The sequence below is a fragment of the Pinus tabuliformis genome, chromosome 8, assembly GCF_031772625.1.
Source record: "Pinus tabuliformis cultivar Carrire ecotype Pingquan chromosome 8, CPIR1, whole genome shotgun sequence".
Lineage (NCBI taxonomy): Eukaryota > Viridiplantae > Streptophyta > Pinopsida > Pinales > Pinaceae > Pinus > Pinus tabuliformis.
Genome location: NC_142294.1, coordinates 1,895,405,980 through 1,895,418,602, shown reverse-complemented (window position 1 = coordinate 1,895,418,602; position 12,623 = coordinate 1,895,405,980). Strand labels below are relative to the sequence as shown.

At 40.9% G+C, this 12,623-nt stretch overlaps 1 protein-coding gene across 5 annotated transcripts in view; it reads left to right on the top strand.

Moving 5' to 3' along the window:
- LOC149243961 (uncharacterized) overlaps positions 1-12,623 on the top strand; it is a 181,368-nt gene that overhangs the window by 107,457 nt on the left and 61,288 nt on the right. For 4 of the 5 annotated variants that reach the window (XM_089374686.1, XM_089374684.1, XM_089374685.1 and 1 more), the window contains exon 5: positions 203-319. In XM_089374686.1, the coding sequence (XP_089230812.1) occupies positions 203-319 (117 nt within the window). The remainder of the gene's footprint in view (positions 1-202; positions 320-12,623) is intronic. The other variant, XM_089374687.1, reaches the window with a different exon arrangement.

The window sequence follows — 12,623 nt, the reverse complement described above, 5'->3', positions numbered from 1 at the left end:
TTCATCCATTTCTCTGTTCATGGATGACATAAGAGTAGCATTTAGAAACACCATTCAGCAACAATCAATTTCTGTGCCATTGTCAACTAAGGTCATAGCATGCATTTTCTTGTCAAAAAAATGGTTGTGTGTTAAAAAGGATACCTTATTGTAATTTTCTATAGAGGTCTAACTGATATTTGAAATTTCAAATTTGTAACAGCAGCTGGTTCTCATTCATAAAGCCACAAGCTTCTTTGTCACCTGTTCGTGGTTTGTACCTATATGGTGGGGTAGGCACAGGCAAAACAATGTTAATGGACATGTTCTATGAGCAACTGTAAGGCTTGCTTTTTATATCTTAACTATTCAGATCTTATTTTATTGCTATTTGTAAAAGTTTGACTTAGTTTTCTACAGTCCATTTTTGCATCTTCCATACATTAATCAATAATCTTCTGCTGTAGTTTTTGTCGACAGTTAGGTACTCATTTCCCACATTTAATGAATGAACTGCTTACATGCATTGACTAAGGAATGCAGCTGAATTTAGTGCAGTGTCTAATTTTGGTTCTAAATCATGGCCATGACCACAGTAATCCTGACAGTGAAACATCCATTTTTGTTTTGTACTAATCAGGATATAAAAACAGTAGAACTATTATGTCATATGTGCTTAAATATTAAAGAATTTTATTAATCATTAATGCATAAGTTATTTAAATATTATTAGGTAATAAACCATGAACTTTCAAGGAAGGTTCACATTACATTCAATGGCTCTAAATTCTATTATCAGTGTTTAATTTTCTCAAACCATGGTAATCAGATTCTGCACTCTAATATATTTTTTACGGCAAACTAAACTGCAGAAAACTTTAAGTTATTCAAAACCACACTTTGTGATTAATGCTAGAATCTATAAACACACACTGTAGGAAATATCTAACAGAAACAGAATAAATTGACTGTCAAAACCTGTTATTGATTTTCATTTTTTTTTAAATGAAAATCTGCAACAGGAAAATAGTGAGCTGCTAACTGCTGAACTGAACACTGAATGAATACAACCTATACCCATGCCTTCTCCTTTATAGACTAGAAGGTATAATGAATTTGGACACATGCAAAACAGTGCCTTAAGTTTTATCTGATAATATTAAACCCTAACCCTAAAGTGCCTTCCTTGCATGGATAGATGAGCCTAAGTGAAAGTGCGCCTCTTCCGGAGATGAACTAAGACAGGAATCTACTTGCATGAGTGCCTTGTTTAACCTGGAAGCTGCATCCTGCAATCGGGCATGCAAATACTATCTAAGCAAAAGCAGAAATAGCTAAATATAAAAGGCATTTAAACTAGAACTAAACTGAGGGTGGCGCATGCATGCACCCTTATCTCTCTCTCTCTCCAGAAGTGTTGTTACATGCTTATGCTGCATGGAATTGCTGGAGGAGGGCTGTACATAGCTGCTGTACTGCTATACAGAACTCTGCTGGAGTGGGTTGTCTTGCTGTTATGCAGACCTGCACAGATGTCACGCATGGCTTCTTTGTATGCACCCAGGTCTCCTCTACATGCTGCTCCATTAATGGCACTCTGCTGCACACTTTTTGAGTTAATAAAAATCCAACAATCAGGACAATGTAAGATTACCAATTCATACTGCAAGATGAGGCTATGAACCTCTCTAATGTTCTTGCTTCCGAACAGAGACAATGCATAATCTTATTGCCGAGACTGAGCCACTGCTCCAAGTTACCTTGATATCTGTAGAAATTGCCGCAAACCTCGTAAGAACTGCCAAAAGAATCAAAGCCACCGTGCACAAGGCCAAGGAATCATTTGACAACTTTGTGGCAAAGGCCGTCAAAGTCTTCCCTTCCATCAGCATACAACAATGACAAAGTGGCTTAGGGATGGCCCACAAATAGCATTGGGGGATTGTTGGCGTAAAGAAGAGATGAGGGAAATTTTTTGAAATTTTGCCCGAGTTTGGGAATACTACGTAGAAGGGGATTGATACCGCACATAGAAGACTGCCCAGATGCTCGATAGACCCCGCAGATGTGCGATAAAGGCCGAAGATTAATGCGCAGTAACTGAAATATTCCTTAGCCGACAGGGTATCCGCCAACAATGCAGGTTAGTTGGATATGGGCTAAGGTGGTGATTCTGCTAGGTATGGTGCAACAGACAGTTGAGGCTTCACACGTATGAAGACAACTCATCTAGGTGAGCTGGTAGGAGATTCCCTGAGCCAAATATGGAAGACAACCACTATATCAAGGATTGTTCTTGATGATCAGGAGTTCGATTGGGTAGATGTTGTTCAGTTGGTTGCTCAGTGGTCGATAACTCTGTTCTATTTTGTATTGTTTGATACTGTCTTTGTTCCACTGATGGATTCTATGGAGTTAAGTCCTTTGAAGCTCCTACATGGTGTCAATTTGTGGATATGGTCTACCTTGTATCGTATGGCATTGGCCAATACTATGTTATGAATGATCACCTTCTAAGTCTTTGTTGTTGGACACATGGAACTGATGTATATTTGTCTGTTTGCTAGTTAATATAAGTATGAGCTCTCCAGGGGTTTTGTTCTAGGCCTGTGATCTTAATGTTTAAATGCTTTGTATCTGTGGTGAAATCTGTGAATGGACTATGGGGTCTACACAAAGTTTCTGGTTATTGACTGTGTAATTGTTTATATGCTATAAATAACTGTCACTATGTAATGAATGAACCCTATTTCTTTCATAATTTTATGTCGAAGCTAGTAATGTATGTATACAATGAAGAACTGTCAGGAAATGACTTTTCTGTCTAAACCACATATCGTGTGTGACCCATGTTTGTTATAATTCCTGGGAGTATTATAGTGTACCCAATAATAAGTTTATGAAGTATGCTTTTTCAATGGCATTGTCTGCGCCATATGGAAATTGTGCTAGTTTGTGTTGGGTTCTTTTGAGCAAGAACTGTCTCCCATTCCCTATCTCCTTGCATAACCTTCAAAGGTTCTGCGACCCCATTAGCATAGCTCGGGTGAGACCTCGTGCGCTTGCAGGCATTGACAATGCCAGTGTCTATGGGGTTTTGTTGGCAAACTTCTGAACCCTGGGTCATTTCTTCCATGCACCAACAACTAGTTTGACTCTAGAAAATAATATTTGCTAGTCCTCCACATGTTGGAGACTTACTAATTTTTTTTTTAAATATTACCTTAAATTCATGACTTTGCCCACGAAGTGGTCAAAATGACTCTCACAAAATCCAAGGAAGCCCAACGTTCCACTTGCAAAGGATCTAGAAGTCAACAAGATGGAGAATAGTAGCCTTTAGTGCTCCAACATTTTCCTTGACCTTTCCAGCAACTATCTCACCTTTGAGTTGACTTTTTCATGAATAGTAAATCGAACATGACCACTTTTTTCTTGTTCTTCAACATCTTGATGAACTTACCAATTCTGTCACCTTGGTTTGATGTAACTTAGCGTGATTTCATTTGGGTTTTGCTTTGTTTGACCAAGTTATGCCCTGTGTTGCCACATCATCATGCCTTATGCTGGATCTCTAATGCCCTTGGGAATTTGGAGAAACTAGGACATGGGCTATTTTTTTCCTCATTTTGTAGACTATTTTTGACATATTACACGTTAAATTATGATAAAATCTACCCCTGTTCTGCCATGTCATCATGCCCGAGTGTATGATCTCTAACGCTCTTGAGGATTTGGAAAATCTGAAACATGGGTTTTGTTCCTTTCATCAATTAGACCACTTTTGACATAATGCATGTGCAAATTTGCCCAACACCCCCTATTTTGCTCCTTGGAAACTTGTGCCACCTGTTTGACCAACAATATCTTGAGAATACCTCCATCAAATGGAAAAATTCCACTGTTAAATTTCCACGATCTTGGGTTTAGGTTAGAATCTTAGAATCTCTGACGCTACCAAACCAAGAATCTCAACAAGAACTACTTTGCATAGCGGAATATAAAATAGCAGTAAATCACATATGCACAAGTATACACAATTTTTAACAAAATATTGTACAATAATGTACAACCCAATCTTCGTTATATTAAACCAATCTAAATAATACAACAGTCTATGGAATACAAGATACAATGACAATCATGCTGCAGACTCTATGTCGTATCTTGTCATGTCGGTCCTTCACTCCCGTTCTGCTCTCTAGCTGCCCCTTAGTCCATCAAAGGACAACACATAGAGTCTCCAGGAGGGCTGCCACCTATCACTGCTGCAAGTCGCTTTTGCTGCAATGAACACAGGCTGATCCAATCTGCTCTCTAGGCTGGCCAATACCTGAGCTCCAATCCGCCAATCTAGCAGTCACTTTTGTCCATCAAAGTGCTGCACATTAGGCTCCAATCTTCACCCAACCTTCAGCTATCAACGTCACTTTATGATGGCTTGTCAAGGGCTACTTTTGGCCATCAATACGTTGTCCTCCAACAAACCAATGATGCCCAATCCAATCACTGCAAGTTCTGCTCCTAGTTGAGGTCTCCAACTGCCCAAGTCAACCTCAACACATGGCACTCATAGGTTGCAATAAATCTGTCCACACTAGGACACGATCCCAACATCAAATCAACATGAATCTAATAACCAACACATACCTGCATTCATCTTGGACTGAGGTTCTATTCTGCTGCAATTTCTGTGGTCTGGTTAGGGAAAGACATAGGTCCACGTCAACCCTTCAAAACAACCACACAAACCTCTTTTCTGCTGCGGCTAGGGTCCTTCAAGTTCCCTTCTTCCTCATTGTTGTTCAGGGCTAATAATCAACCCCAAACACCTTCACTTGACCTCTGTTTATGCCTGTGGCTTACTTCCTCTGGTCTCTAGGGCTGCGGCTTCATAAATAGAGACAAAACTCCCTCAAAACCTCACCATTACACCTCTGGAGTCTGTCTAATAAGTGTGGCTGTCTCACTGCTCAGAAATCGGACTTACGAGAGGAGAAACTTATCCTTACTCTGCCCATAATTTACCCTTATGCCTGCGGATGTCCTCCTGTACTAATTCGGCCTCCGCACATGTGCAAACTTGCCCTAAAACAGACCCAGTCACCACTGTCCTTCTCCTTATGAGCTTGATTGCCTTTCTGAGTTAGATTGCTTATGAAATGATGTGCTTGGATGCTCTAAATGAGCCTCACATACCTTCTATTTATACACATAAGAAGGGTCAACGAATAGACATGTCTTTTGGACAAATCACTTCAAGCCTACATGACTTGAATGCCCAAAAACCCATTGTTAACTTAAAAAATTCATAACTCCATTTCTACAACTCGGAATCGGATGATTTTCATTGCGTTGGATTTGTCTCGACAAGAGTTATCATCCTCATCCATCACATGTCGAAATTTGTCCATGGGTTTGGCCCAAATCACGATGGGTTCAAAACCCCAAGCTTGGGTTCCAAGCCCACAAGTGACTCTTGTGGCACTTTGCCCTCCAAATCCCAAACCCTAGGGCTTGGAGTACCTCCCAAGCTACTTAAAAATCAACATCCATGTGGCATGTCATCCTCTCATTGAGCTCTACAATCTAAGACTTTGTTGACTTATTAACTTCCAAGATCACTTTGCATTAAGAAACGTGAATTACCTTGGGAAGCATGAAATGTTGTGATTGTGAGATTGGCATGTCTGAGAAAAAGCTGAGGGATACGACGTGGAATCCGAGGTCACATAAAGACTCTATAGACTCATAAATATGTGGAAAGACATAGGATCACCTTGATGCAAGTTGGACTAGCCCATACACCGATGATCACCTCTACAAAAGCAAGCTCCAATAAAACCATGAGTCCTTATGTAACCCCATCCAAGGTCCTCCAATCCTATCTCAGACAAAAGGAACCATAAATGAACTCAAAGGGATAGGACATGGTCTGACCAAAACAACAAGACTCAACATGACACAAGGTTTATGATGCTTCATACATGGCCTCACATGGTTGGTACATGGTTTTTAACTTGTGACCTTGGGTTTACATCGGTGCTTAAGAATGCTACAATAGATATAGGTACCCTTACTAAAAGAGGGATAAAAATTCCCTTAGTTCACAATAAACTAAGAGTGGGCCCTGCAATTGAGGGGTTCGCTGTATGGTGTCCCCTCTTCATTACGTCCTTCTCTTTGCCACCGCCTATTGTGAGGGATTGTGTTGACACCTAATCCTTGGGATTGGGTGAATATGTGTAAAATAATTTAAATAGAAAATAAGGAGAGTTGGAATATGAAGAGACACTGGGAGATGAAGCCCAAGAGTTTCTCCCTCCATGTATGATCAACCTTAATGCTAAAACACAATTTAGTTTTAGGAGTTACCTCTTGACCTGAAATGGTATCAGAGCCAGCTCCATTTTTGGCTTCCCTCTCTGCCCTTGTAACTCCCTCCTGTCTATGTTCCGCCCATTTTGCAGAACTGACACCTCTGCCATTGCTCCATTCTCTGAGTTAAGCGCTAATCTACATCGAAATCTGTGTTGTTGGAGGATCGAATTTGTGCTGCCTGGAAGTGCCATGGTGTGGTGAGCCTCCTCCATGTTGCGCGAATGGTGTACTGATATGTGGTATGTCGATTTTTTATAACTGTCGCATAGACTGTGTTATTGGGTGGTGGTATGACATTGAGTTATGTGGTATTAATGTGTTGAACGCTGTAACACTGTGTTACTCGGTTGCATTGCGTTGAACGTTGAATGATTGCCTCTGTGTATCATATTACATTGGCCCCGGTTGGTGGTATCACCTTCCTCCGGTTCGTATAACACCACAATCACGCATACGATAGTCTCCTCCCCTCGTCGCAGTATTAAAAACTGGGCCAGTTCATACCGCTCTCCAAAATCACTTTTTTTGTCACTGCTCCTCTCCCCGTACCACTATTAAGAGCGACTGTGATATGTTGGCGCAACAGTTGTGATATTAAGAGCGACTGTGATATGTTGAACACTCCAGTTAACCCTCCCCCATATATGTCATATGAACGCTGCCCCCTCATACGTTACCTGTGAATGCTGTCATATGAACGTTGCCCCCTCATACGTTACCTATGAATGCTGTCATATGAACGCTCCATACCGCCTTCTATAATACCTCCCACAGTCATATGTATTGCAGCCCCGAATCACCTCGTCCCGAACAACGCTCCATACCACTGTTTTTTAATACATAACGTTGGTTGGTTGGTTTACACACACCGGTTGCCTTCTCCCCATACCACCGGTTGACCTCCCATCGCTTACCAACCACCATACATCGTCTCTCCCCACTGCGCAGTAGAACCACACCCTCTCTAGTACCGCTTTGGTGTAATCAGTGTTGCGGGGGAGCGCCCCCCCCCCCCTCGAACCCGCTCCCGAAGCGCGCTCCGGGCGGGAGCGGCTCGGGAGCGCGCTCCCGTAAAAAAATTTACGCTCCCTGGTCTGTTAGGGAGCGACTCAGGGAGCGATCGCTCCCGCGCTCCCGGAGCGTTTTTTAATGCCCGGGAGCGATCGCTCCCTGATCGCTCCCGGGCATTAAAAAACGCTCCGGGAGCGAATCGGGCCGGGCCGGGAGTGGTTCGGCGGAAAAAAAATACGCCGGACCCGAAAAAAATAAAAATTTTTGATTTTTTTTTTTGGTTTTATAAGGCCAATGGGCCAAAAAAACTTTCATTATCACTTCATTGAGCAAGTTGGAGCTGGAGCAAGAGCATTGGAGCGAAGAGCAAGTGCTGAGGAGCGAGGAGCAACTGCCAAGGAGCGAGGAGCAAGCCTGCAGAGGTAAGTAACTTAGTAATCTAGTTAGTTTAGCTGGTTAGGTAGTTAATTTAGTTGATTTAATATAGTTGTTTGAGTTTAATTGTTTAAAAATCATGTATTTAAATTAAATTAATAAATTAAATGAATTAATCCCAATAAACTAAATTAATGTGCAGATTCAAGACTCAAAACCCTACAAACATCAAACACCATGGACCTGGGAATATTTATTGGCATTTTGCTCTTCCTGGTCCCTTTTATGGTTATTATGGTGGTGGAGAGTAGGAAACGGAGGGGGCCTCAAACTGAAGAGGTGGATGAAGAAGCCGGAGGAAGTCAAATGGGTGAAAACCCCAGTGAGGAGGAGGTGGAGGAGGGTGAACATGACCCTCAAAAAACTAAACAAGACCAAACTCCATTGTGGAAATATGTTCACAGGGCTGAAACAGGGAGAGGGGGTGGAACCACTAAATTTCATTGCCCCCATTGCAACACTGATTACACAGGCTCATACACCCGTGCTAGAAGACACCTCTGCGGGAAAAGGCCATGGGATGGAGAGAAACAAATAGGAATCAAAACTTGTGCAGCGGTGTCAACAGCAGATAGAGCCAAATACATAAAGGAAGAGGAGGATGCCCAATACAGAACAAAAAGATCAAGGGGTTCCTTTGAACCAAGCTCACAATCACAAAGAACTCCTTCAACATCCTCCCAAGGCAGTGGATATGGACATGGAGGCACAAGGTCATCATCTTTAAGGCGTAGAACCATATCAGATTTCCTTGATGAGGGATGTAGGAATGATGTGGATTCAAAATTTTACAGGTTCCTCTATGCATGTGGGATACCATTCAATGTTCTACGCTCACCTTATTGGCATGAAATGGTTTCTGCCATAAATGATGCCCCTAAAGGATACAAGAGCCCTGGGTATGACAAGGCAAGAACTGTTGGCCTTGATCATGAAAAAGCAAAAATATCACATTCTTTGAATAAAATGACAAGTTCTTGGACTGACAATGGGGTGTCCATTGTATCTGATGGATGGACAAATGTAAAAGGCAAGCCATTGATAAGTGTTCTTGCTGTGTCTGTTAGTGGTCCCATCTTTCTAGCTGCACATGATTACTCAGACAAGTTCAAGACCGCTATCAACATTGCAGAAGCATTACTTGAAACAATTGAGCGTATTGGCCCATACAATGTCATCCAAGTCATCACTGATAATGCTCCTAATTGTAAGGCAGCGGGAGCAATTATTGAGGATAAATACCCGAACATATTTTGGTCTGGATGTTTGGTTCACACATTGAACCTTCTGTTGCATGATATTGTCGAAAACAAAAATGAACAATACCAATGGATTGGTGATTTGTACAAGAAAGGAAAACAAATGATAAAATTTATTACAAATCATAGCAATACCCATGGCCTTTTCCGCAGTCACTCGAGATTGGAGTTGTTGAAGATTGCGAGGACTAGATTTGGTAGCTATTACCTCACCTTCAGGCGCCTTTTGAAGGTAAGAGAGGCATTAGCTAGCATGGTATCAAGTCCACATTGGCAGGTATTAAAGGAAAGGGCTACAAATGTAGCTGACATGGCAGGTTTTGAAACGGTGGAGGAGGCCGCTCTTGATGGGCAGTTTTGGACAACTGTGAGGCAGGTATTGGATTTCACCAAGCCAATTTATCACATGATTCGGTTTGCAGATACAGACAAACCAGTGATTGGCGAGGTGTATGAGCAAATGGATACCATGTTGGGGGAAATAAAAGACATTGTTCATAATAAAGATCCCAACTTGTACAAACTGATTCATGATTGTGTGTGTGAACGGTGGAATAGGCTTAACCTTCCACTACATTGCTTGGCGTATATCCTTACGCCAAAATACTACTCTACATCTTGGTTGGGCCAACCTGCAGCAGGGGTGGGGTTAGGACCAAACCCCATTTAGATCAAGAGGTAACTAAAGGATATCTGGAAGCATTAGAAAAGTTGGTGCCTGACAGGGAGGAATGTGCAGCTGTGCGCCTTGAAATAGGCAGATACTTCAGTGGCACTGGTTTGTATGGTAACTTCCATGCAATGGACGACAAAGATAAATTTGATTCTCTCACATGGTGGGAAACATATGGCGGCCACGGACTTTTGCCAAAATTGGCAAAAAACGTTCTTTCACAGGTTGTAAATTCTTCTTCTGCAGAGAGGTGTTGGAGCACCTACAGTTATATACATAATGTGAAAAGAAACAGACTCAACGAAAACCGAGCAGAAAGCTTGGTTTATGTGCACTACAACTTGAGGTTGTTGAGCCATTACTGTGATCGGGCTAATGAAGATCCCACATATAAAATTTGGGACAATCACCCTGAGGACGAAAATTTGGAGGATGGCATTGTACATATTGAAGAACTAGAAGAGGAGCTTGTACGGGATGAAAATGAAGCAGCTGCAGCAGCCATGCCACCTCCACCTCCACCATCCAGTAGCAGTGCTCGAGGCCCGAGTCTTGTTCCATTGCTGTCGCCACCTCCATCGACACCCTCGCGTGGAGGTTCTAGTTCTGGTCGTCGGTTTGTGCGGGAGACTCCTAGAAGACCACCACGACCTGCTTATACTCCTGGAGACTCTCGTGGCAAGGGCCATTTGTAGATTTACAGTTTACTTGTCTTTTTTAGTTTCTATTAGACTTTAGTTTTCATAACTGTTGAGTTTTGAGTCCTTGACTCTTGACTCTTGACTCTTTCATATCATTATGACATTATGATATTTTTTGTAAACATTATATCACTGTGACAATGAAAATTTGAAGTTTGAAGTTGGGCCTTGGCAATTATAACTCATTGGTAATGATTGTGAATTATGAATATGATGCTTTGTGAAAGACTAAAGTTGTTTCATTTCATCTCATTATTCATGTTTCATTTTATAAATTTTTAACATTTCATATCATGTTAACAGTTAGAAGTTAGGACTTAGAAATATCTTCGATATTACTTCTTGTAATGGTTAAACTTGGCTTACAAGTACAACTTTGGTGATCAATGATGATAAATGTTATTGAATTTTCAATTCTGAAAGCTTGAAGTTGAAACTTTAATATTGAATTTGATGAATCATGATTTATAAGACTCAATATGTTGCAGTTGTAATATGTATTTTACTAACTTGTGGACATGGTTGATGATGATTATAATTTCTAGATGATTGATGTGATATGGTTCAATGATCAATTTATGTTTTTTTATGTCTATTTCATCATTCTACATGTTTTTGTTGACATAGATGTATAAAAAATTAAAAAATATAAAAAATATATATATTTTTAAAAAATCGCTCCCGGATTCGCTCCCAAACCGGGAGCTTTTGAAAATGGTCGCTCCCGCTCCCGCTTCCGCTCCCACTTCCGCTCCCGGTTTCTCATATCCGGCACACTGGTTAGATATATATATATATATATACCACTCCCATTATATAACACTATCCTGCATAATTAACGTTATGATACATATTTTCGTTGCCCATATTACATATACGCTGTTCCATATTACTACAACTCTGCTCCCTCTGTTGAATGGTATAATGTTGTCAACTCCCGGTCAATCATTGACCCCTCCCCCATATACAACCTCCCCATATACTCCCTCTCCCAAATACTCGCTCCCCCATATACCATCTCCCCCAAATAATACCTCTGCTTTAATATATCAGAGTGCATTTTTTTTATTACCACCAGAAGTGCAATTTCTTACAATATATTGGCAATAGAGTACATTTTTTACACAATACACACATTTAAAATGCATTCGTTGATATCTATTGTTGGAGTAGTTCTTTCGGGAAAAGAGAACTATCCTAATTGGTCAAGGAAGGTAAAAAACACTCTCATTTTCAATGAGTTGTGGAAAGGAGTTTATGTAGGAGAAGGAGATAATGAACCTGCGAAGTCCACTTCAGATAAGGAGATTTCCATTTGGGAAAACAAAAACAACAAGGTCTATGCCTTGATTGCAACATCTGTAAATGAAGAGGTGATTCGCCATATTTCATCATTTTCAAATTCTTTTGAAGCCTTACAAAAGTTGAAGGAACTTATGACTCACTCTATGAACTTGAAGCTGTCCAATTGATAATTAAATTGTTCAGTCTTGAATTGAAAAATGATGATCCTCTTGCTTTAGCATCAGACGTAAGATCTATTATGCATGATATCAAAACCACTGGTGTTCAAATAGACACTCCTCACATAGCTTATGTCAAGGCACCATATCCCACTTGAAGAAGTTTGCTGAGAGAGAGAAGGCTTTTGAGAAGAAGACAACTCCTCAGTCTTTTGAAGAAGTTGTGTGTCTTGCACATCAAGAGAATAATCATGCACAAGATTCTTCTAGAGGAAGAGGTGGCCGAAGAGGTAGAGGATGAAGGAATTTTAGAGGTGGGGGGGCAGACAGTTCCAAGGAGAAAAGTTTGATATTCATTGCATACGTTGCAATAGAGATGGACATGATGCATCCACATGTAAGTTGCCTTGGGATAGAATTGAACAGGAAATAAATGAAGCCAAAGGTAAAACCAATGACAAAGGGAAAGGTAAATCACCCCATTTCGTTCACTATGTTGTGGCACATTGTAATATTGGAGTAACTGAAGACTTATTTAATGCTTCACTTGCTTCGTGGAAAAATGATTGGTTGCTTGATTCACGAGCAACTTGCCACATGACTTTTAGAAGAGATTTTTTTGAAGAAATTATTGACAATGTTGATGGAGCGGTATGCTTTGCAGACAAGTCAAAACTCAATCCATCAGGGCTTGGCACAATCAGGCTCAAACTGCCTGGTC